Source organism: Nerophis lumbriciformis, linkage group LG05 (genome assembly GCF_033978685.3).
Source record: "Nerophis lumbriciformis linkage group LG05, RoL_Nlum_v2.1, whole genome shotgun sequence".
NCBI classification, from domain to species: Eukaryota; Metazoa; Chordata; class Actinopteri; order Syngnathiformes; family Syngnathidae; genus Nerophis; species Nerophis lumbriciformis.
In genome coordinates, this window is record NC_084552.2 from 42,267,738 (window position 1) to 42,295,156 (window position 27,419).

Consider the following 27,419-nt stretch of genomic DNA (forward strand, 5'->3'; position numbering starts at 1 on the left):
AAACACAAACACACATAACATAATCCAGAAGATAAGCATACACTTTTCTCTTTTATTTTTAAGCATACGCGTGTTCAATGTGTACGTGTGTGTGAAGGTCAGTAGTGTGTGTGCGTGTTTGTGTGTGTGTTATCTGACTGATGCTGAGAACAGTGCAGTGTTAAGAAAGAGGTTACAACCTTTCAGCTTCCATTCAAATCAGATGCGAGCGAGCAAACGCCTCCATCTTGTCTACATGCTCACAATAAAGAGTGACATTAATATATTAATAATGAGCTGTGTTATTAGATATTACACTAATTTGCTGTGTTGCCTTTAACACAAGGCTAAGATGTTCTGTGTAGCTTAGCATATATTGATCTAAATTGGATTGATTTTAGTATTTTAATCCACAAAACGTATAATACAGTATAAGGAAAACAGGTGAAATGTTGTACTGATTACTAATAATATTTGATTTTTCAGTATGCGGGCCTCAGTAGAAAAAGTTGGAACACACCTGCACAAAAGGGTGTCCCATAAGTCAACACATAGGCAAAAATGCACATATAGAATTATATATATATATATATATTTTTAAATAACTCTTTTATTCAATATACAGAGCATTAAAATACTTTCTAATATGCACATGCTATTATATTTGTATTTGTACTATATATATTTTTATACAAAAATTTAAATTGACAATTTAACTGTAATCATTGTTTAAATAGTGTATAATTTTATTAGGGGTGTCCTGATATCAGATGCCAGTCCGATATCAACAACAACAAAAAAAAGAAATATTGGATTCTAAAGTTTACTTGTGCAAAGGTGAATAGCTAGTTAACATATAAATGTCCTCCAATAAGCACACGAGGTTGGTCTTTTCTTTAGTCTAGTCATTTACAAAATGACTTGGCTATAGGCTACTTGGAACTAGCAGCTACACAAGCACAAGCGAGACATAAATAATAAGTGTCCTTAATTGAACAACATGGCAGTCTAAAACCCAATATTTGTCAACATAAACAAGTATGAAATAGTTATAGTTCCATATTCTTTACACAAACAAAGTCTCCAAGGCAGAAGTGTATTAGAAAGTATCCAGTAACAAACTTGTCTGCATCATTCAGCTTATTTTGTCATTAAATTTAACTTACTATATTATTGTGGCCAATATGTGTGGCTAGAAAATACCACTCCACTTCAACTGAAAGACAGCATAAGTACATTCCAGACAGTTAATAATAAATAGGTTAGTGTTTGTCATGCCTTGTATTGTTTGAGCAATTTCCTTTCATCAAACCTTTTGGAATAGTCCACACTACAAAGAATAAAAGTATGTGTGATTCATGCTGATGTCACATCGGATCAATATCTATATTGGCCAATACTCAAGGCTCCAATATCTATATTGTATAGAAAAATGTAAAATATTGTATTGGGAACCACCTAGTTATTGTCATCTAACTATGCAAGTGTTGTCTATGGATGTTCTCATTCATCCATCAGGGCATTTAAACGATCGCAACCGGAGCGTCTGGTTCGTATCAGAAGATGTTTCACCGCTCATCTGAGTAGTCTTCATCAGTTCATGCTCATAGACTTAGATTGGTCAGATCTAGTCTAGCGGCTGGTGCCAACACCCAAACTATTTATACTCCAAAATCAGGAGGGTGTACCTGGGCAAGGATGATTTCTCCCTATTGTAGTGACAGAAACAACTGTTTTTGATGCAAACAAGCAATTCTACTGTCAAATCCAATGACAGTCGTTGAAGTGTAATTTCCCCTTGTGAACATTGAGGTATTGTGTGGCAGAACGATCGCTGTGGATCAACTACTACCAGTCCAAAATAGTGGGAATGTCCCGCGTAAGTATTCCATCCATCCATTTTCTACCGCTTGTCCCTTTCGGGACAAGCTGCATTCATACGGTAGGCGCACCCTGGACAAGACGCCACCTCATTGCAGGGCCAACACAGACAGACAGACAAAATTCACACTCACATTCACACACTAGGGCCAATTTAGTGTTGCCAATCAACCTATCCCCAGGTGCATGTCTTTGGAGGTGGGAGGAAGCCGGAGTGCACACCCAGTCATGGGGAGAAGATGCAAACTCCACACAGAAAGACCCCGGGCTCGGGATCGAACCCAGGACTTTCGTATTAAGAGGTACATGCACTAACCCCTTTCCCACCCTGTTGTCCGCGTAAGCATTCCACTATGTTGTAAACAGATGGCACAAATGGCATTCTGGTCATATTTTGTGATCAGAATGTTTCTAACTCCTGTTATTTGTTGGAGGATAAATTGCAGAGTCTTTTAGGAATGGTTGAAAGGACAGTGTTGTATGTGGGAGACAGGTGGTGTCGGAGACCACCTCCACTGTTCAGGGATGGTTTTTCAACCTTGACATAGATGACTTTCTTCACTCCTCTTGCGTACCATCAGTCCTCCCTGTCCGGAATCTGTACATTTTTATTCTCAAAGGAGTGCTGTTTCTCCCTGAGGTGCAGGTAGACAGCTGAGTATGCAGAGGCAGCTGTGGGGATGCAAGTGCTAACTATTATTAATCATCAATTGTTCTAATTATTAACTAAACTTTTTTGTATAATGTATCTTATGTGTATATTGTATATCCGTACTTGAGGGACCTGATTATTATTCATATTGATGAAGAGACGCAATATTATATGCGACCAAGTCAACTGTGGTTTCTTTCTCCAGAGGAGGGGGTGTTATTGGAAGCATCATGGCGTATAGATAAAAATGAATCAATGTACTATTTTTTTTATCTTTAATGACAAACTTTTTGCAGCTGATCTTCCCTTTTTCCGAGTCAACACTTTTTTTGTCCCCACCCCCTGTCTTAACACTTTTTCTTCCCTCTCCTGCTCTTTGAAGCTCTTCTTTGGCCCCTGCGGCCCCAGCCAATTACGCTCTGTTTGTCCACCCGTTTTCAATAAAAACGCTCCTTGCACCCCCCCCCCACCATTCCTTCCCTCACTCCATCCACTCCTCCTCCCGCCGCTCTCCTTTTTCATTTTTAATTAACTTCTTTTGTAACTTGAAAGCAACCCCCCCCCCCCCACACACACACACACACACACACACACTCCTCCACACTGCATCTTGCACACACACGCACACACAAACGTGTAAGTGGAGGTTAAACACGCTATTTACATATCAGTTACAGGCAGATAGCAAATAAATGATTAATGAGGGCGTAGATTAGCGGTGAGGCGGCTAGCTTAGTGTAGCTTGACAAGACTTTTTAAAGGTCTTTAATTGAGATTTGAAGGCGATTTATTTCTTCTTTTTAATGCCTCTCGCTTCGTCGCGACTGGTGTCCGCCGCCATCAGCGCCAAGACGCCAGCTTTCTGCCAAATAGATGTGAAGGAGAGTTACGACATTAGATGAGCTCAGACGTTTGATCAGCGAATCAAGTTGAATTTATTTAGCATTAATTTATTTTCTTTAAATGACTCTGTGGAGGGGGCGTGGTCCACGCGTCGCCTGTGGGCGGAGCATGTGCGAAAGCCGACTATAGAGCAGCTACAGGTGAGTAGATGACCTAGCTGGAAAAGGTTGTCTGATCACCTGTCTCCTGTATTTAAAGCAGCGTGACGAGCCCGGGGAGAGAGAGGAGCCCGGAGAGGCAGAGAAAAACGAAGAGTGAGAAGGAGAGCGAGTGAAGAAATACCGAAAGGAAAGAAAAAGAAAATAAAGCAAACTAAAAATCCTGTTAACCAGCCTGATCTTTCCCGTTCCCAGCGAACCCGCAATAAGACTTGCTACAGACTCGCATTTACTTTCTATACACTTTCATTGTGGAATTCATCAGTTTGGTTCACCTCATCGCAGGCGACTTGTCCAGGGTGTACACCGCCTTCCGCCCGATTGTAGCTGAGATAGGCTCCAGCGCCCCCCGCGACCCCAAAGGGACTAAGCGGTAGAAAATGGATGGATGGATGGACAGTTTGGTTCAGCGGGAATCGGCTGGTTGATGGCACTATCTTCCGGGGGAAAAGGTGTGCTGTATCAGCAGAGGGCGCTGTCTCATGAGTAAATTCACTCAACATTTTCCAGCAGGAAGATATCGGACAATAGGGCGAGACGATTAATCGAGATCGAATCGTCATTGAGGTTTGAATTAGTTCGATAACGTAACCGCAAAAAGACAAATTTTTTTCTCGTTGTCACTGGCATTTGACTGGCAGACATGTTCGCCAATCACAATTGTTGAAACTGCCGTTGATTCGCCTCTCCCTTCAAACAGCGAGAAATATGTCTCACTCTGTGCATCGCTCTCAGCACCTGAGTTTTAACAGTAGAATTAAATGAAGAAAGTGAGCCCTTTTTTCAGTTATTCACATTCTATGTCTTGGTAGGCAGAGGGCTACCCCGCCATCTTTGCACACACAGGAAGCACAGACAGAAAACTGGGGGGAAAAAATTACCTTTAATATGTCGAATATTTATTTAAGTTAAATGTTTGCTAACCCAAATGAGTGTACATTTAATTTTTATTTGTTTATGGTCTTTCTGTGAGGAGTTTGCATGTTCTTCTCGTGACTTTGTGTGCACTCCGGCTTCCTCCCACCTCCAAAGACATGCACCTGGGGGATAGGTTGATTGGCAACACTAAATTGGCCCTAGTGTGTGAATGTGAGTGTGAATGTTGTTTGTCTATCTGTGTTGGCCCTGCGGTGAGGTGGCGACTTGTCCAGGGTGTGCCGCGCCTTCCGCCCGCGACCCTGTAGGGTCAAGCGAGAGAAATGGTTGGATGGATGGATGTTTATTTAGGCAGGCCTCGCCAAACCGCATCCGGCTCTTTTTCCGGTTTCACGCGGCTCTCATGTTCGCCAATCAGAACTGTCAAACCTTGCGTTTGTTTGTCAGGGAGAAAGACAGCTCACTCTTTGCATCGCTCTCAGCGCTCTGGCTCTTAGCACCTGACAATGTTTATTCTTAATTAGATTACTTGTAACTGAAAAAAATAACACCATTATTACAAACACTGCTCAGGACCCACTAAGGAATAGCGCTGCAAAGTAACAAAAATATGAGGGGAAAAAACATGATTCACGAAGCCAAATGTCCCATTTTGGGAATATTTCAGCTTCAAATTGGATGGGCAATATACATAACCTGACTCTCGCCAGATCCTTGTAGTTCGCTGAGCTCCACACAAGGATCTGGGACTTCTCAATAGGAGATGTATTTCAGAAGGTGGGGCCTTGTAAGAAAATAATTGTATGTGATTGGATAAACCACTTGTCCGTTATCCTGAATGACGTGCTACTTCAACCACTCACATCCAAATCAACCCATGACGCTGATGAGAGCGACACTGAGAAATCCAAAACAGAACAGTGGACATATTGGATAACGACAGAGCGAAAAGTTAGAGAACTTTTACTGAAACAACGCAGCAATGTCAGTAGACGATCGATGTCGTTTGTGCAAAGAAAATATGCAAATAAAAGGCTTCATTGGGAACAGCAAAAAAACATTTCACAAAGTTGCCAACGAAAAAAGCATAGACGAACGTCTAAAAGAACTTTGTTTGAAATTGTTGAACGTTCGGGAGAGACCGTGTCGAAAATGCTTACGGTGCTTTCGCTTTATAGGGAAACTCGAAGACACTCTGTCCACTTTTAAAAGATGGCTAAAAACTGAAGAGGAACTGAGTTCTGAACGGTCATCTCCTTCGGCGACAGCGACATCAGAGAGTGCAAAGGTGTCTGTCGCACATAAATGGGACAGGGTGCCGACTCCATCGAAATTGTGTCCCCATCCCCCGACACCTACTGCTCCCCCAGCTCCTAAACTACAGAATTAATATTCGATAGATTCGACTAAACAGTTGCAATAGCAGAATCAATGTCAGCACACGACTCCTCGCTGCGTGCCGCCTATGAAATCCCGCCCGGCGATCCTGACTGATTCATTATTTTTTGCTATCTTGAAGAAGTTTGCATTGCCCTCGAGCCCAGATCCTTGTGGGGAGCTCAGCGAACTACAAGGATCTGGCGAGAGTCAGGTTACAATATACGGCCATTAACACAGATGAACGAGCGAGAATGTGGTGATCATGTGATGGCAACAAACAATAAAACAATCGGACTTTGTTTTTCTAACTGGAAAAAAATGCACTTTGAGATGTTCAATATTTCCATCCATCCATCCATTTTCTACCGCTTATTCCCTTTTGGGGTCGCGGGGGGCGCTGGAGCCTATCTCAGCTACAATCGGACAGAAGGCGGGGTACACCCTGGACAAGTCGCCACCTCATCGCAGGGCCAACACAGATAGACAGACAACATTCACACTCACATTCACACACTAGGGTCAATTTAGTGTTGCCAATCAACCTATTTATTTAGGTACATTTTTTGCTTACAGAAATGTGTCAGAAATTAGATTTTTTGATTGTTTATTCATTTAGGATAACTGAAAGTTATTTATATTCCCATTACAGTACAATGGTAAACAATTCTACAGTAATGAGAAATATTTTTTGTTGGACACAATAGTAAGCCATTCTGCCTTATATGTCAGGCATCATTAGTGCATTTCAAAGCTTCAAAAACTCAGCGCCTTGGACTTTGTTGAACTGATAGTTTGTCTGTGTGAGACAGTACACACAATGTTTCTTTGTTGAAAATGACTGGCCTGTGGTCTTAGAACTGTAGGAGTCCATTTCTGTCATTATCATGTTGGTGTGTGACATTTACAATAAATCGGGCTGAGCAAAGGTGTGTTCCTGCCTGCATGCGTGCGTGAGGAACTGATGGGGTGATGTCCATGTGTGCCCATGTGTATAATGTGGCTCTTTGCGGTGACACAGTCAAAAATGTGGCTCTTGGTCTCTGACTGGTTGGCCACACCTGATTTAGAATAACAAAGTTATTTACTTTCCAATTACAGTACATTGGTAAACAATTCGACAATAGTGATACAAAAAAGTTTAAATCCCTTTTAATGGTTACTTGGATTATTATCATGTATTAGGGATGTATTACATTATAAACACTGTATACTTTGTATTGGGTATTTATTCAGTTTAGGAGCATGATTTAGACAAAAGCTGAGTCTGTCTGTATAAAGTCAAATATAATTTAAAGTAAGCTGTTGCATATTATTCTAATGTGTGGCAACTTGAGACAAGAATATGTTGAGTGACAGTGTAAAAGTAACATGTTTTCCTTCAGTCGTTATTTTCACAGTAACAGTATATGCATGTATATGTTTAAAACATTAAAAGCACAATTCCAATCGCAATTTTGATGAGAAAAATTGCAATTCGATTTTTTTTCCACTGCAAATTATTTGCCACTTGCCAGGATCAACATTTATTTCCCAAACTTTCCCTAGTTTTAGGGAGGTATATACTTATTTTTAGTCATATTCTTCATTTTAGCATTATTAATTATTTTTTCTCTATTCTAGTTTAATATGTTAAAATTGCGAAAATAACTATTCCCATAAAAAAAAAAAAATTTCCCCCACATAGATTCTGCAACATCCCAAGGATGTAATTTAAGAATTGAAAGTTGAAAAATAATTGCATTTGTAAGAATAAAGTACTTCTAGCTTAAAAGTCCTGTTAATTTCTAGATATACAAATCCTAATTTAGGATGTATTATCAAGTAAAATTAACCTGTGTGAAGTCTCATTTATTGGTGCTGGGTTTCCGCTCGGTTTTGCTGTTTAAATTATTGATTGTGCCGTTTTCGTTTTTAAGACAATAAATATTAAAGTTAGCGGAAGTGAAGTCAAAAGCCCCCCGTTTTTTCCAAATTAAGACAAAATAATATCTTTAATTTGTGCTGGTTTGTGCAGTTCAAATTATTGTTCAGGAATTTAGGATACTTTCGTTGTTGAAATATTAACGCTACCAAAGTAGTCTCACATTAAGCTTTAATAGTCTCATTCGTTTGTGCTAGTTTTGTGCTGCTATACTTTATGAATTATTAACGATTAACGATTCCGGAAGTGACATGATGAGCGAACCAGAGTCCCAGTTTTTGACAGTCCGATTTATGGTTCAAACAATAACAAAATAGCCTCATTTGTTTGTGCTATGTGTTTGCTGGTTTGTGTCATGGAAACTATCAACTATGTTGATATGATTTAGGAGTTAAAGATTACGTTGCAAAAAGTGACATCACCAGCCACAAGTAATTCTCCATTTTCGACCAGTCGCATTTGTGCTCCAAATTATACCAAAATGGTCTCATTCGTTTGTGTTAGGTTTATGCTGGTTTATGCATTTGAAATTATCGATTGTGCGTCAATACTTTTATAATTAATAATTACATTTCATATGTGCATCATGAACTACGCCTCACTGCCTCGGGGTTGGTAGACAGACTGGTACACCTGTGGACTGAAAAGTTGTAACGCAGCAATTGCAAGTTTTACTTTTTCAGCACAGTAAGTACGACCCTCCAATTAACATATTTGGCCAATGTAAATATGTTTAAACACATAAGTTGTATACAAAGCCTAATACATACTGCTAATGCATGTATGCAACCTCATCCCAGTTGATTGGTTAGGGTTGGATAAATAAAATGACTTCTCATTAGCTGCCAGTTGTGTGTTGTGTGTCACACCTCATGTAATTGTGTTCTGGAAGTCAGAGCGTCGCCTAACTTGCTCCGCTGTCACTTACGGTGTGGCGGTCACGTCTTTTGTGGCTTAAAGTTGTGTTGTGGCTGTAAATTGTGTTGTATCGAATGTATTTAATGTGGCTTTTGCAATAGTGCTGTAGCTGAAAGTTGATGTGTTGTATTTAATGATATTGGCTTGTGGCGTTTGGGTTTGTTGTGACCTTTCTCAGCCACCGTAGCTTGCCGCCATTTTTGTTTTGATGACGTCGCAGTCGCAGACGACGGGCAAAATAGACGTAACGTTTAACGTCCTTATTTTTAGAATTGTTAAACTCAATATACAGTCTGCCGCACTTAAATCCAATATTTTCCTTTAGATAATATCGATCAATTCCCTTTTAAAACAATGTTGGATCGATACCTATCTTCCAGAAGGCAAACTTGTCTAGCACGGATTTAGGAATATAAATCGATCTATCAATCAATCGTTACACCCCTAGTACATAAGCAACTGCACGTTTTGTAAACATTTTTTCATGTGTAAAACTGAATTTAAAATGGGTTTAAAAATAGTTACAGACATTTTATAGGGTTTAAACTAGGAGTGCAACAATTAAGATAGACTTTTTTTTTGTCGACATTGTTGACAAATTTCAACAATAAAACTTGTCGCCGCAATTATATTTGTCCAAAATAGCCGTGACGTCATCAGGTGTGTTTTTCCGGGCAGAAGCGGATCCGGGCCGCCACTCGTAAAAACATTGCCAGTGAAACCATGTAAAGTGTGAGAACATTTCCTCCTATTCTTGTTGAAGGCATGAATTGTTTGCTAATTTTTACCTTGTTTTTTATGGCAGTCCATCTGTGATACGCGAGCATTTAAAGCTGATGTATGTATGTCAAACTTTTGGAGGGAAGATACGGTCTCAACTCCGTGAGAGTGTTGGCTTGCACCTTACTAGCTATCTAACAACTGTGATGAAGTTGTGTGAAAAATAACTAACTATAATTTTAGCCAATTCAAGTACTTTTAAAAGCAGTGTCAATTTTCAATGCAACAAAGGCTAATCTCGCGCCCGTGCAATTAGCACACAAAACGTACACACACAGACAGACATTAGGCATCAATGACGGAACCTTACAATGTACTATATCCATACACTGCTATAAAATTGTTTAAAAAGGAATAGAAGGCGCACTATTGTGATGTGGAGAAATCTCATATTTTTACACATTTTCCCAGGAGATTTTCTATATTTGAAATGCAAATATTGATGCTCCTCTGACCCGCATTAGACACACGACTTAAAGGTGTTCGTGAAATCCCCTGATGTTGTTTGGCCCTAAATTAACCACAACTTTAGTGCTGCATTAAACATTATGTCGCTATTACTGTGACGTACTCAAAAATAATGTTTAAAAAATGACAACTTAAAACCTTGTCCAGCTATTTACTGACACATACTGGTCATGTTTAAATAACTTTAATGCATGAATATTGGCTCCAAATATCGGTTGTTGGCCTCCTTTACTACTAATAATCAGCCCTAAAAATAACGTATTGGACGATCTCAAAAGAATAACCACTTCAATATTTATACGTACAAATAAGCTGCATGTGCACATGTTCAGCCCAATTGAAGAAGTAAAGGAGTGTTATCATTATAATCAACTAAAGTCAAAGTTTTTTTCTGGAATTCAGCTACAGGTTTGACATTTTTAATCATGACGTCATAAAGTTGTTGAAAGAAAAAGATGAGTGACCACTGAAGATTTTAACAGTGTAGACAGTGTAGACATTAATAGGATTTAAGTTTATTTATTTATTTTTTTTACTCGCTGAGGCTCACCCTCATCTTTGAGGGGGAGTGCACTGATTTATAGGCGACACCAATAAATCAAACAAGGCGGAAGAAAGACACACGCACACAGAAGAAGAGCAAAACAAGCAGGAAGTTACAAAGTGACAGGAGGCGGCCACATTGTTCACTGTGAGGAGAAAATTACAGTGGATGTGATGCTTCTATGACAAGCTATCCACACACACACACACACACACACACACACACACACACACACACACACACACACACACACAGGTAATCAACGTGTGTGTCTTCATCAAGAGAAAAACAACACATTTGTCTTCATGCTGTCACCCATCATGGCAGCAAGAAAACAATAGAAACTAAAGAAATAAATAAATGAAGGGGGTGGACTGTCACATTTAACACACACGCACACACAAACACACACACAGGTTGTCCGTCCAGAAACGTCTCAGTCAGTTTAACCACTGTTATTATTGTAATCATAATGACATGTTTTTAAATGGATTATTATACGCTTTCATTAATAACATGATGTCTTCTTCTTGATGAGAGCACACACACACACACACACACACACACACACACACACACACACACACACACACACACACGTACATAAATGAAACGAAAAGGACAGAAAGCCTGTCAGAACACACACACACACTTCCTTCATGTGTGCAATCGCTAATTAAAGTTGTGTTAATGACACGCTGTCTGCCACAGGACACACACACACACACACACACACAAACACGCACATATAACTGTAAATCTTGTCATGTTTTTAATTGATTTTGCCTGCAATTACTTTGTAACAACGCTGGAGTGGCGCGTTTTTAAGATGTTTTCATTAACAACAACGACACACACACACACACACACACACACACACACACACACACACACACATCACCTGTCATCCTATCGCTGCCCTCGCCTTACCCTCACTAAACTCCGCCCACACATTCTCCTTTCATCTTCCCCTCTGACCCCCGCCCAACACACGCACGCACGCACACAACTGTAAATCTTGTTTTATTTTATGAAGGTGTGTGTGAGCGTGTGTGTTGTGCTTGACTGTCCAGAGCGCACGCACACCTCTGACATGCTGTCAGAATAAATAGAAAGATACGTCTAGGTGCAGATGACAAGAAGATGGGGAAGGAAGACAGACGTTGTGGAGGAAGATGAAGAAGTGGAGTGAGGAGAACATCGTGGACGCCTGTGGGCAGGAGAGACAGCAGGGGGAGGGACTTAAACAGGAAGAGGGGATTTGTTTGCGGAAAGGTAAAAGGAGGAAGAGGAGGGATGGAGAGATTACCTGGTGGCTGAGAGGAAAAGCTGTTGTGACACGGCCTAATGTCATTTCTAAACCAATCTGCTAAGTGCATCTAAGAGTGTGTGTGTGTGTGTGTGTTTGCAGGCATCAAATAATCTTGTTGCCGTCGACAACATCCCTCCCCCTCCTCCTGTCACCTAATGCCAAACATGTCCACATCCTTTTCCGTCATTTTTATTTGCTCTTTTCATAAATGGTGCGTTAAAAAGTCGCCTCCAACACTGACAGGCGCCTTCTTGTGGCCATGTGAGCACGTATTCATCAGTGTTAACATTTAAAACGGAATACTTCTGTACAGTAAGTATACTCTGTACACTGTGTAGTAGTGAAATTCCATATCACGGTTATCGTGACAAAAATTATTTATCTCGGTTATCATTAGTTATTATTGACGCGGTATTGTTGAATGTGTTTAAAAAGTACTTGCACACACTGAAATCTTTTAACTGAGATTTGTTTTTATAACTTAAATAAAAAGACAGACTGATGGAAATCCTAGTGTTTTAGTCTTAGCATTTTATGTCTTCTAATGTTTTAAACAATGGTTTGTACTGTACTGCGATGAGGTGGTGACTTGTCCAGGGTGTACCCCGCCTTCCGCCCGATTGTAGCTGAGATAGGCTCCAGCGCCCCCCGCAACCCCGAAGGGAATAAGCGGTAGAAAATGGATGGATGGTTTGTACTGTAGCACTTTCAGATGTAATTAAATTAAAATTGCGTAACAAATAAAATGCATTATTATTATTATTTACTCTTTCTGGCGGGCATTGTGGCATCCTACTCTGTTCAGCGGTCCTTGAATGCACTGTAAAAACACCTGTCCTTTTTTCCTCTGTGTATACAGTAGAACGTGGTGCCAAGAGAGCACAGCTTGTAAGTCCAATGTGCACAATTGAATAGCTTAGTTTCTCAGACAGTGTTGCGTTTGTATAAGTTTGGATTGGAGTAAGATGTTTCTTAATGGGGAAACACGTTAATCCCTCTTGTTTTCATGTTAGCATTTAAGATCGTGTGCTGGCGCCAGTTTTATCAAAGTGCAGTTACCAACCATGGTTTTTCAATAATACTAACCGTCCAGAGTTTTAGCGAGCTTATCATTAATACTTTTTATCGTTTCATCCCTATGCTCTACCGAGTTCTATAGGGCACAAAGTTCGACAATGTAGTGCTGTACAAAAATCAATTCCCTAGTACAACAACTTTCAAATTCTGCCCACTTTGAAGCAGATTAAAACGCACTGGATTAGACTTAGAAATAATTATACTTTAAGTAAGCTAAACGATTATTATCCCGGTTGGTTTGGAGTGTTCCCATGTAAGCACATTTGTACCATAAGTTTACTGATAGTGAGCTAACATTTAGCAAACGAGCAGAGTAACCAACACTTTTCAAATAGGATTCACAAACCTGAATCATCAATTGTCTCATCACAGCTGGTGTTGGGTTGGACAATATAGACCAGGTGCGGCCCGTCGGCGTCTTTAGTTTGGCATGCGGGAAGCTTATTAAGTTACAGTATATTCTAAATGTATTACATTTAATTATTAATATTTTTAACATGTCTACAAGACTCATACTTTGTATACTATGAATACAGTATTGCCTTATTTCCATTTTTATGTTTAGTGCGCACAGCAAATATAAATATGGAAGCCTAAATCCGTGAGGACTGTAGTAGCCTGCTAAGAGAACAAATACATTTAAGTCCCACCTTGGCGAACATATATCCTTTAATTTTTGTGCCCTCAAAAACCACCTGCTCAGTGGCCTTGTGGTTAGAGTGTCCGCCCTGAGATCGGTCGGTCGTGAGTTCAAACCCCAGCCGAGTCATACCAAAGACTATAAAATTGGGACCCATTACCTCCCTGCTTAAATCACCAAAAATGATTCCCGGGCGCGGCCACTGCTGCTGCTCACTGCTCCCCTAACCTCTCAGGGGGTGAACAAGGGGATGGGTCAAAAGTAGAGAACAAATGTCACCACACCTAGTGTGTGTGACAATGATTGATACTTTAACTTTAACTTAACTTTAACAGAATGTTTCGACACGTTGGTCCTGGTCGCCATAAACATGCGGCTTAAAGCAGTGCTGTACGGTGCGACAAATTTAATCGCAAATGCGCCTAAAAATAGACTGTGCGACTTGAAAAAAAAGCCTGTCTGAGCTCACACACACGGATAAAACTAGATCTAAAAAAGACAACGTTTTTTTCCAATACCACTTGAAACAAACTGAACTGCGTGCTACCAACTACGAGGGTCGGAGGGAATATTGAACAACAAATCAATGATTGAAGTGACAAACTTGCCATTCAAATAATACCGCGTTTGTTGACAGGAATATACAATCATGGAAGCACATTCAATCTATTTATTAAGATGAGGTAAAACAAACCAGTGAAAGATTCAAAAGAGCTGCCGTCACAGCCGACAAACAATTGCTGCTAGCCTGCTAAACTAACCAAAACACCTCAAGCTGCGTGGACTCGCTGACGTCACACGTAACTCGGCAACAGGGCCCGCCTTTTAAAAGGCACACGCTGCTGTCATGAAGTGAAGTGAAGTATATTTATATAGCGCTTTTCTCTAGTGACTCAAAGCGCTTTTACATAGTGAAACCCAATATCTAAATTACATTTAAACCAGTGTGGGTGGCACTGGGAGCAGGTGGGTAAAGTGTCTTGCCCAAGGACACAACGGCAGTGACTAGGATGGCAGAAGCGGGTATCGAACCTGAAATCCGCAAGTTGCTAGCACAGCCACTCTTCCAACCGAGCTATACCGCCCCATGTATGTCCATCCAAATGAAACTTATCTCAACTGCACTATGCCAGACATTGGAAGTTTATTTTAAGTTAATTACTTTCCCTAGTAATTTATTAAAGAGAAATTCCATTAGTAATTAAAAATGACTTTTTTGGTAAGGTAACAAGTAACTAATTACTTTTTAAAAGTAATTTTCAGAACACAGCCTGTCATACAGCATCATGAAGCAGTTGGCAGGTTGGTGTTCCTGGCTAACATCTTTGTGTGTATGTCTTATAATAATGTTTACCTATGAAAACCCCATTGTTAAAGGTCAATTATTTTCATGTTAAACATGTCCTACTAAGCCAGGGCAATTTATTTCACATTTTGTTCTTTTGTGTTTATCCCAGTTGCACACATAATACGATGTGGGAAATTGTTAAAGCCACACATTTTGGTTTCGTTTTTGGCGGGGACTCCTGACTTCCTCATCTGAAGAGGAAGAACATTTGATTGGCTGTCATTCATAGCCACACCTCTCTTTCAATGTACGCCGTTATAGAGCTGTGATTGGATATACGCCCAACTTGTCCCACTCATCAACAGGAAAAAATTAAATATGATTGGATTTCGTTTCAGCTCTTTTTTATACTTGACTGAATTGTCAGTTAATTGTGTTATCGTCTTAGTCAACGAGTCTTTGTTTTGATTAAATATAGTCATATTATTTCCCGTTCCAATCTAAAATAAATAAATAAATTAAATAAACAGCTTCCACGGCCCGACCATGACGCCGGGTCTGGAGATATTTAGTTACGTCAACAAATATTTCTATTTATGGGTTAGTTTATGGGCCAAACTATATCGGGATATGAGTTTTGATCCATATTGTCCAGCCTTACAATTGTGTTAGCAACAGTGCTAGGACAGTTTAAAGTTAAAGTACCAATGATTGTCACACACGCGAAATTATTCTCTGCATTTGACCCATCACCCTTGATCACCCCCTGGGAGGTGAGGGGAGCAGTGAGCAGCAGCAGTGGCCGTGCCCCGGAATCATTTTTTGGTGATTTAACCCCCAATTCCAACCCTTGATGTTGAGTGCCAAGCAGGGAGGTAATGGGTCCCATTTTTATAGTCTTTGGTATGACTCGGCCGGGGTTTGAACTCACGACCTACCGATCTCAGGGCGGACACTCTATTTAGGGATGTTTTCTGTGTTTAATTGAGTGTTGCAGTATAACTTTTGATGGCATTGTGTGTATACGTAAGAGTGCACATGTGTACTGTGTTTGAGTGTTAATCATGAAATTGTGATTTTTAAGACATTTCATATTTGCTACAAAAAATAATTCTGTGCTACTAAATTTTTTCACTAGTAGCACCAGTGCTACTAGTGAAAAAGTTATGTGTCGGGGTCACAGGGGGTCACTGGAGCCTATCTCAGCTGCATTCGTATTATAACATTACAAAAAAATTAAGGTCCCGGTGTGTCGCTGTTTCTCACAAAATTCAGCACGCCACTACAACAAGCTCAATCTCCGACATGTCTCGCTATCCCCGCGAAACCTCACACAACTTTTAACCCCCACAACATACTGTACGTCACTTCCTATTCTTGTCACGGAAGTCCCACCCCCCAGTCAAAGCCATTGGCTAGAAGCTGTAGCCAGCCACTCCACCATCTATGGCTGACAGACAACACGTGTTGCCTTACAGTGTGGATATTTTTGTCTCTCCTGATTTATAGTTGCTCATTTCCTCCTCTTAGCTGGTTACTTTCTGCTGCAACGCGGTTTATATTGGCTTTCTGTTGAAGTGTGCAAAGCATTTATTCTTTTGTTTCACTACTTCAGATTTAGCCTGTCCTCTACTCCGTCTTCCTCCGTGTGTGTCCGCACTGACCCAGCTAGATAGATAGATAGATAGATAGATAGATAGATAGATAGATAGATAGATAGATAGATAGATAGATAGATAGATAGATAGATAGTACTTTATTGATTCCTTCAGGAGACTTCCCTCAGGAAAATTTAAAACTTAACAACCAAATTAAACTTAAAAATATAACACATAACATTAAAAGAATGTAGTTTAAAAAATTCTCCTTTGGCTAGTTAGAACCAAACATAAACTAAGGTGTAAAGAAAAGTAGCATTAATGCAGCATTTTACAACCGCCTGTATTACTTTATTTAGCATATGTAAATAATCGATGTATGTACATTTGTTCTTCGATTCATGATCTACCACGTTCTAATTGTGATGCATCGGAGAATCGATTATTTTTCCAACCTCTAGTAGAATATGTTAAAACAAAAAGGAAACAGATATTAAACGTAAATAAACAAGTAGCTCAATAATACATTCATCCATCCATTTTCTACACCTATCGGAAATGACGCAATATGTTACTACATACATCAGCAGCCAAATTAGGAGCTTTTGTAACCCGTTTGTTTACTAGTTTACTAGTGTTCAATAATAATAATAATAATGGATTCGATTTTATAATCGCGCTTTTCTATTATTAGATACTCAAAGCGCTCACAGAGAAGTGGGAACCCATCATTCATTCACACCTGGTGGTGGTAAGCTACATTTGTAGCCACAGCTGCCATTGGGTAGACTGACGTTGTTCACGATGTTATTTAATGCCATTTCATTTCAGCGCTCTAAGGTTGTTCTTTTAGTGCAATAAGAATGCATATTTTATGTGTCGTGAGATTTTTTTTTCAAATAAAGTCTATAATGACATGTTTGTGGTCCCCTTCATTAGTATAAGTCTCAAAAAGTATCAAAATACATTTTGGTACGAAATATTTTGGTATCGGTAGTACAAAACTGGTTCTTTCAAACTACTAATAGCAACATAACCTCGCCATTGGTGTTCTTGTCATATTATTTGGTTTTAAAAAATTGATTTGAGCCATTTGCAAACAGCCTCTTTTAGCACTATAAGACAGTGCATGAAAGTGCTGGAATTGAAAAACACATGGCATATACTGTATGTCATAGCTACACTTTCAGTATTGAGTGAGCATATTTAGCATCTTTGTGTCCTCTGACATTGGTGGCAGTCTCTGTGAAACATTATACACACGCACGCTCACAACACACACACGCAGTGACCTGTCGCTCCCCTCTAGCCATTTTTTTAGGCTACGCCCACTCGTCGGAAGCACGACAACGTCCCGTCTCATATCTTGTCCTCAACATAGTCATGGCAGCCTGAGCCAAAATGCCACCTTGTAGGAGACAACACAACACTAAAGTGTCTAACTTCCTAATTGTGACAATTTAGTTCCTAAAAGTGTGTCCCTGCAGCACTAAGGTAAACACACACACACGCACACACACAGAGAGAGAGAGAAAGAGAGAACAGTTATTTTCCATGGTGACGGAGGGTCGTATTTCTATCTTTGATCTTCACCTCTCTCTGTCTATGATCCCTTGCTCTCCCCTCTCATCTACAACACACAGTCAAAGAGAGAGTGTCTCTCGCCCACTATGCAAGAAAACACAGTAGATGCTTGTTTCAGTCGCCGGCGCTGCACATATACTTTCATTTTTCATGAACCTGCGTCTTAATAAAACAAAACATGGCAAAGGATGCATAAAGTTCCTTAAATCTTTGAATTCCTATAAGTTAGGGTTGTAGCTGTATGCCATCATTACAGTTCGGTACGCACAGTAATACCTAAATTTATAAGCTTAAACGGTTCCATGACCGAGATCGTTACTCAAAACACTAGTATCTCAAATCAGCGACGGCCATTAAAATAATTAAAATCAATTATGCTTGCTCCCCACAAAAAAAACTTAATTAAAAAAAAAAAAAAAAATTTATACAAGAAAAAGACTAGTACAGTTGAATGTACTACAAACAACTTCAGTAATCCAATAGTTTTATGAAATTATACAATAATAATGTAAAGTATCTAGTAGATCCAATATATACAATGAGAAAAAAGTTCAGATTTTTCTCCCATAATGTTTAATTGTTTTCTAAATAGAATTATGAATAAATCTTGTAAAAATGTAGACTTTTTCTCAAAATGTTAATTTCTCATAATTAGATTTTTTCTGATATTTTCTCATAATTTTTTTCTCGTAAAAGTACAGCTTTTGTCTTGTAAAACTGCTATTTTCATCCTTTAAAATAGCAAAAATTTCTAGGCATTTTTTATTATTTTAGCAATATTACAACTATTCTCATAAAGTTATTACTCTTACTCGTATAGGTAATGTCACGCTTGCGGGGCCGCATGTTAATGGTAGTTGTCGTGATTTCGAGATGCAACTAGAATGCACGAATACAGTAAAAGAATATTTAATAACACCAGTAGTCAAACTCTACATAAAGACTCTCGTGCAGGGGTGTACACGAAAAAACAGAACACTAGTGCGGTTAGGACCGCACAAAAAGACTACACTTACGGCGTGAAAAGAAAGAACAACGTGCCACAGCAGTCAATTCCCAAACGCTGACTAAGATACAAGGCTGGCTTAAATAGGCTGCTGATCATTAACTAAACTCAGGTGGACCTAACAGCGCTTTGAGGCACAAGTCAAGTCACTTCAAAAAGGACAAACTACAACAGGAAGAGAAACCAAAATAAGAGCGCTAGGCCGGAACTACAGTAAATCATCAAACACAGGAAAACGCCAACAAACTCAAAATAAGGCACGTCGTTGTGTGACAATCCGTGACAGGTAGTTATTTCTTTAAAAATTGCGACTTCCATCTGGTGAAATCGCCAATAATTTTTTTTATACGTTCAACTGTTTTTCTCATGGAATGACGACTATTTCTCATAACATTATGGCCTTCTCTCTAAATGTTGCAACTGTCATCTTGTAAAATTGGAACAATTTCTTGTAAAAACTGTTTTCGTAATATTTGGATTTTCATCCTGTAAAATCTCAATTATTTCTTGTAAATGTTTGCAATATTCCGAATTTAATAAAATTACTTTTACTTGTAAAAGTATAATTATTTCCTTGTAAAATTGGGACTTTCATTTTGTAAATTGCAAACATTTTTTTTTTTAAACCTCACAATTTTCATAACATTTCAAATATTTTTTTCATATAACTACCTTTTTCCTGGTTGAAGTACAACCATTTTCTCATAAGTTTGCAACGTCTATCATGTATGCATGTATCATTTCACATAAATGTACAACTTTTTCTGAAATTACATTCACAAGTCATAATTTAAAAAAAAAACAATTAAGAAGGAATAATAGGCCGAACCTTTTGCTCACCAAAAATATTGGCAAATTTCATTATTTGGTACACAATAAGTTAAAGTGCAATTCAAACATAATTGTAGTTAATAAATAACAGAGCAGCAGTTTTGAACGACAGTTTTCATGATGTTTTAAGCCACTCATAAGCACAAAAGAATTGCATTGCTTGTTGTTATGTCTAATTGAGTATCACAAATATGTGGCGAGTTTCTCACAGGCTACTCTCCATGAAGTGTGCTTCAAACTCCCATGACATTAACCCTGTACTTTAAACTGGTACTACGTTTTCTGCATAGAATACAAAAATTAACGCAGTATGTGAATTAAACAGAGCAGTAATCTGCCTTTAAACCACTAAATCAGTAAGTGCAGCCAAAAGGATGTTCAAGGTGACCATCCAGCTCGGGAATGTCCAAACGTTTACCACTGAAGTATACAGAGGGGCCACTTTAATACATTCTGTGCATTTAAGATATACTAAAACCCATCCAATGTAGGTTGATTTATGCTACGCTATCTGAAACAAACATTTTAGCACATTTGTGCTCTAGCTAAAAAAGCAAATTAGTGTCATATCTAATAACATATTTCATTAATATTGAATTGATTATATTTTTACAATATGCTGAGGGCCAATGAAACACAAGTAGCTGGCCAAAAATGTGTTCCAGGGCCACAGTTTGAACATCACTGCTCTAAGGTTTTTACACCAGTCACAGACAACAATTGGAGATACTATTTGATGACAAACACACAAGTGAGATGAACCCTTGCAACAACTGATAGCTCAGTTGCTGCTGTGCACACTTAGGCACACACGCTCACCTCAGCCACAAGGCAAAACAATTGTGTGTGTGTGTGTGTGTGTGTGTGTGTGCGTGCCATTAAAACAACTTAACACTCCATGTCAAATAATGAAAAACACAGAATGAAAGGAGTTCAAAGTAAGTGCACAACCACAGTGTGTGTGTGTGTGTGTGTGTGTGTGTGTGTGTGTGTGTGTGTGTGTGTGTGTGTAGCATTTCAGCAAACCAAAACTGAGCGTTTGCCCCCGCTGCAGACATTAGACCTCCATCTTCGGAACGTGTGTGCATGTGTGTGTTTGTGCTCTAACAGCCTGTCATGATAAGAAGAGCCCAGAATAACACTTTGACATCAGCAAACCCCCCACCGCCCCCTTCTGTCACTCACTATCCATTCACACATACTTGTACACACACACACACACACACACACACACACACACACACACACACACACTACACACACATTTTGAAGGAGGCTGTAAGTCACATTAGCAATTGTACATGCATGTAGTTTTAAGCACCAAACAGGAAGTGTTGAAAGAGTCGATAAAGCCTGGTCTACTTTTACATGATTTTCGGACTACCTGTTTCTGGCAGCGTTTTCAATAAAGTTTGCAAGACAACTTTAGAGAAGCTTGAGTTAAGATGACAGAACAAGAAAGAGGAAAAACTATTACAAAAAGTTGCACCTGTGCACTGTGAAGGTGGTCCTTCTTGCTGTGTGTGCGCGCGCACACACACACACACACGCACACAGAGAAGATGAAGCCCAGTGGGAGTTCATCTTTTTTTAACTTGTATTTTTTCCCAGGATCTAACATCAAGGGGTGGGGGCATTAGAGGAATGTCAATATGATTAGGGGGGAGGTGCATGTGTTTTCAGCCACAATGGCTCTCCTGCAGTGTTGTTGCATGAGCATTCACATGATTCATTATTACCTCTGACACGGACTGCTGTGTGTGTGTGTGTGTGTGTGTGTGTGTGTGTGTGTGTGTGTGTGTGTGTGTGTGTGTGTGTGTGTGTGTGTGTGTGTGTGTGTGTGTGTGTGTGTGTGTGTGTACGCGTAAATGATGGACTATGATGGATGCACAGAATCAACAAAGACAAATAAAAATCAGAAATTGATGACTTTATAAAAGTCGTGGTGGGTGGGTGGTGACGTCACAAATCGGGCTAAGGCGCGCTAAAGTGCGAAGTGAACTTTGAAGTCACTGACCTGGCGCTGGTGCAGTCCTGGTAGAGGATCTCGAAGTCCTTCCGGGAGATGAGCTTGCATCGGTTGACGCCGGGCTGGATCGCGCCGAGCCCCCGCAGCACGCGCACCTGCTCCACGGTGCAGACCACCGGCGTGATGTCGAGCCTCTTGAGTTTGGTGTAAACGGTGTGCAGGCCGCCCACCAGGTGCTTAAGGAAGAGGTCGAACACCTGCGGCAGACAGATGAGCTCCTCCTGGCCGTGCACGCTGAAGCTGGCCACCTTGACGCCGTGCACCTCCACCAGCTTGCACTCGCCGGACGAGCTCTGAGTCAAGGCGGGCGCGCCGGGGGTCAGCGAGCCCAGCGCCGACACAAGCGGGGCGGATGCGCCGTTGCCCAAGCCGGCCAGCGCGCCTCCCGGTGCGGCCAGAAAGCCGCCGAGCATGGCGCCGCTGAGCCGCGGGGACAATGAATGGGGGTTGCCGTGAGCCGGGCTGGAGGTTCCGCTGGGGGCGACGGAAGTGAGGAGGGTCTCCGGAGGTGCCGAGCGGTACAGCGTGGCCGGAGTGGGGGCACCCGAGCCCGCCGAGAGAAGTGAGGGAGAGTCGGGCAGCGACATGGAAGAGAGGACGCTATTCCGCGCACACTTTGCTCTGGCGGGAAAACGCTTTTTGTGTCCACTTTTGGCGCCTTGTCCACGCTGTTGTCTTCCTCACAGTCCACTGTCGTCCCCACAGTGTCCTCTCTGTGCGTAAAATCCACCTCAACACACTCCAGGTCTGTCCGCGTGCTGGCCCCGCCTCCAACATTTGGCTGGACCAATCAGAGGAGGAAGTGTGCAGGCTGACCATTGTGATTGGCCATTAGAAAAGGTGAAGGGGGGTTGAACTTGGATCAAAAAGTCTCACTTTCAGCAACTTTATACTTTAAAAGTTTGACTTTATTTATGATTGTATTTGTTTCCACCTGTTTTTACTTTACCGCCCTTGCATGTGGCCCACGTGCACTCTCTGGTGGCCACGAGTGGATGGCTCTGACCTTTGACCCCGTAAAAGTCAGAAAGAAAACAAAATCTAGGCGGAAGACAGAGAAGATTAAAAGAAGCAATTACACGACAATGGGATTGAGCAGTGTGGATTACAGACTGCCTGCTTTTTGTAATCCTGTGTAATCCCATTACACTGAGACGCTCGCTCAATGGAAAAGGTACCCAGTTTCTTTTCTGAAGAGCGACTCGAGCACCTCGCAGTGAAAGAGGAGAGGGACTAGTTTGTCCCCTGGGACCACCGACAACAAAGACATGGAGCAAGAGGTGACGAGAGGACAAAAAATGGAAAGACTTGACATCAAAATGGATCTTTATCCCGGGGGAGTTTTCTAAGAAAGGCTTCAACCATTCAAGTCTTCATTGTGTTATTATTAACACATCATGCAACACAAACACACACTGCTGTCACTAGAGGCCATCAAGATTTATTTAGCTATATTCAAACACGCTTCAAGTCAGACCATCCACCTCACACTCACACAGCCTCCAGTCTTCATTAATACATGTGTGCACAAGTGTGTGTGTCTTCATCATCAGCAGCCCGAGCCATGACGTTGTTGTCACAACAACCACCTGATGTAATTGTAATCTATTACTTCAACTCCTAATCATGACAAACTTTGCCAACACCAATAATAGCCGTGTCTCAATTGCCACACTTCCGTACTTACATTTAGTATTTTGAGTGCATCAGTGCATTCACACACAACAGTCGCCATCTTGGTCATGGAAGGGCACAAGGGGATAACCAAACTTTTCCAAACATAAAAAGGAGAGAAGAAGATGAAACAGGGCAATATTGTGAATGTCACTTCCGGTAAGTGTGCGAGACAGTAATGGATTTGGGACAGCTGTCAAAATGTATGCACTCAGATAGAGATGTCCGATAATATGGGACTGCCGATATTATCGGCCGATAAATGCTTTAAAATGTAATACCGAAAATTATCGGTATCGGTTTCAAAAAGAAAAATGTATGACTTTTTAAAACGTTGCTGTGTACACGTACGTAGGGAGAAGCACAGAGCGCCAATAAATTTTGCGTGCCGGCCCAGTCACATAATATCTACAGCTTTTCACACACACAAGTGAATGCCCTGCATACTTGGTCAACAGCCATACAGGTCACACTGAGGGTGGCCGTATAAACAACTTTAACACTGTTACAAATATGCGCCACACTGTGAGTCCACACCAAACAAGAATGACAAACACATTTCGGGAGAACATCTGCACCGTAACACAACATAAACACAACAGAACAAATACCCAGAAACCCTTGCAGCACTAACTCTTCCGGGACGCTACAATATACACCCCTCGCTACCCCCTCACACCTCCCCCACCTCAACCCCATCCCCCCAACCCCGCCCACCTCAACCTCCTCATGCTCTCTCAGGGAGAGCATGTTCCAAATTCCAAGCTGCTGTTTTGAGGTATGTTAAAAAAAATAATGCACTTTGTGACTTCAATAATAAATATGGCAGTGCCATGTCGGCATTTTTTTTCATAACTTGAGTTGACTTATTTTGGAAAACCTTGTTACATTGTTTAATGCATCCAGCGGGGCATCACAACAAAATTAGGCATAATAATGTGTTAATTCCACGACTGTATATATCGGTATCGGTTGATATCGGTATCGGTAATTAAGAGTTGGACAATATCGGAATATCGGAAATATCGGCAAAAAAGCCATTATCGGACATCTCTACACTCAGGACCCAAGTACATCGTGTACACTGTACACACAATGCTTATTAACGTGTACTGACAAAAGGTTTGAGTACAAGATATTATCACGTTGGCAAGTGACTCACTTCCTGTTCCCAAAATAAGTTCATTCATTTCAAAGACACACGCTTCAGGAACCTTCCCGCCGTTGTAAACAAACTTTCGTGGTCACCGTGGTTCGTTTGATGAATGAGGACAACATGGCTGCCATCACACTCCTATGATACTTCCATTCTTTTCGTCCTCCACCTCTCCTTCCCGCTCTAACATTCATCCTCCTCCTCCTCTTCATCAACCGCCACATAAAAGTTGCTCATCCAGAAAGAACACACTTGGAGGAGGAGGCGCGTCACAATAGGAATGGCAAGATGGAGGGTTCCAAAAACTCTCTCGGCTGAGCTAAGAAGACCTAAAAGAGCTCAGACAAGGCAGCACAGGAGTCTTCATCCTAATTAGTAGTCTTTAGAGTCAACTAACGAGGACAGAAGGGCAAGGCTGCGTTTCAGTTCGCACACTTTTGTACTTATGCCTAATAAGTATACTGCACCATATACATTGTGTACATATTCGTATCCACAAAGTTTGGTAACAACATGCTTGTAAATATAAATATATTTGATGTTTTATGTCAATTTGTTACATTTGTCATTTGTACATGAATACATTTTTGCGTCATAACCAATTATGCAAATGCTATGATGACATCATATTGACCTGGCCACGCCCCCGCTCCCACAAATAGATTGTCTATTTGTGGGATGCACTGACATCTGTTACGGTTGTTGTGTACTTCCAAAAAAATGACGAGCACAATAATGACCCCTTTTTTCTTCTCCTCTCCTTTTAAATGTTGTATTGCAACCACTTAAAGGCCTACTGAAATGCAATTTTCTTATTTAAACGGGGATAGCAGGTCCATTCTATGTGTCATACTTGATCATTTCGCGATATTGCCATATTTTTGCTGAAAGGATTTAGTAGAGAACATCGACGATAAAGTTCGCAACTTTTGGTCGCTGATAAAAAAGCCTTGTCTGTACCGGAAGTAGCAGACGATATGCGCGTGACGTCACAGGTTGTGGAGCTCCTCACATCTGCACATTGTTTACAATCATGGCCACCAGCAGCGAGAGCGATTCGGACCGAGAAAGCGACGATTTCCCCATTAATTTGAGCGAGGATGAAAGATTTGTGGATGAGGAAAGTGAGAGTAAAGAACTAGAGGGCAGTGGGAGCGATTCAGATAGGGAAGATGCTGTGAGAGGCGGGTGGGACCTGATATTCAGCTGGGAATGACTAAAACAGTTAATAAACACAAGACATATATATACTCTATTAGCCACAACACAACCAGGCTTATATTTAATATGCCACAAATTAATCCCGCATAACAAACACCTCCCCCTCCCGTCCATATAACCTGCCAATACAACTCAAACACCTGCACAACACACTCAATCCCACCGCCCAAAGTACCGTTCACCTTCACCTCCCCAAAGATCATACAGCACATATATTTCCCCAAAGTCCCCAAAGTTACGTACGTGACATGCACATAGCGGCACGCACATACAGGCAAGCGATCAAATGTTTGTAAGCCGCAGCTGCATGCGTACTCACGGTACTGTGTCTGCGTATCCAACTCAAAGTCCTCCTGGTAAGAGTCTCTGTTGTCCCAGTTCTCCACAGGCCAATGGTAAAGCTTGACTGTCATCTTTCGGGAATGTAAACAATGAAACACCAGCTGTGTTATCCGGCAAAACAGTCAGGGGGTGCATTCTACGGCGGGGGTGCGTTTTCCGGCACAACACCTGCCGCAATACACCGCTTCCCTCCTACGGCTTTCTTCTTTGCTGTCTCCATTGTTCATTGAACAAATTGCAAAAGATTCACCAACACAGATGTCCAGAATACTGTGGAATTTTGTGATGAAAACAGACGACTTAATAGCTGACCACCATGCTGTCCCAAAATGTCCTCTACAATCCGTGACGTCACGCGCTGACGTCATCATACCGAGACGTTTTCAGCAGGATATTTCGCACGAAATTTAAAATTGCACTTTAGTAAGCTAACCCGGCCGTATTGGCATGTGTTGCAATGTTAAGATTTCATCATTGATATATAAACTATCAGACTGCATGGTCGGTAGTAGTGAATTTCAGTCGGCCTTTAAGTTGGACCCTTCCCTTTTTTGTAATGTTGGCGATGATGAGGATGGTAGGTTTCTCATTGAGTGCAACATCTGAGTACGGAGAGTGCCGCTAAACCTTTTGCCGTTTTCTATACTGTGATTACACTTATGCACTGAAAATGTAATGTATGTGTGAATTTAAGCCCAACATTCCTTGTGGTATTACTTTTTGCATCATTAAAAAAGCCACATGAAGCTTAAAAGCACAATGCGAAGAGCATGCTAGTGATTGGCAAGCAGCTAACGCTAGCACCAGTGTTCCAAGTTGTACAGAAGTGCCACAATGGGTCATCACTGAGGAGCTTTAGGAGGATTTTTTAATACATTATTTCATTATTCACAGCTAATCAGCGCCATCCATCACTGTGACAGCCCCCTAGTGGCAGCCGGCTGTCACCACGCCCCGCTGAGCGAGGTTTGGGTCGCACGGGTCCAACTAGCGCGCACAACCGGTAGTCACTGGGGAAGGAAGGACGAAGGAAGGATGTTGTATTGGTAAGTCACATGTTTGTTGGCCAATCAAGAGGCTAAACTGTGCCTCGCTCCGCCTCTTTTGGGTTGTAGCTTTTACCGCTGGCAATGAACGAGCAAGGTTCGATTAAAGTTTATCTGTAATGTCCTCGTTTAAAGACGCCAACGAACACCCTCCA

The 27,419-nt window shown here is 41.0% G+C and overlaps 1 protein-coding gene across 1 annotated transcript in view; it reads right to left on the reverse strand.

Annotated features, from left to right (window-relative positions):
• Positions 1-22,534, reverse strand: part of dachb (dachshund b) — a 75,203-nt gene extending 52,669 nt beyond the window's left edge. The window contains exon 1 of the mRNA XM_061960254.2: positions 21,814-22,534. Coding sequence (XP_061816238.1) covers positions 21,814-22,412 — 599 coding nt within the window. The 5' untranslated portion in view covers positions 22,413-22,534. The remainder of the gene's footprint in view (positions 1-21,813) is intronic.
• Between the last annotated feature and the right edge of the window lie 4,885 nt (positions 22,535-27,419).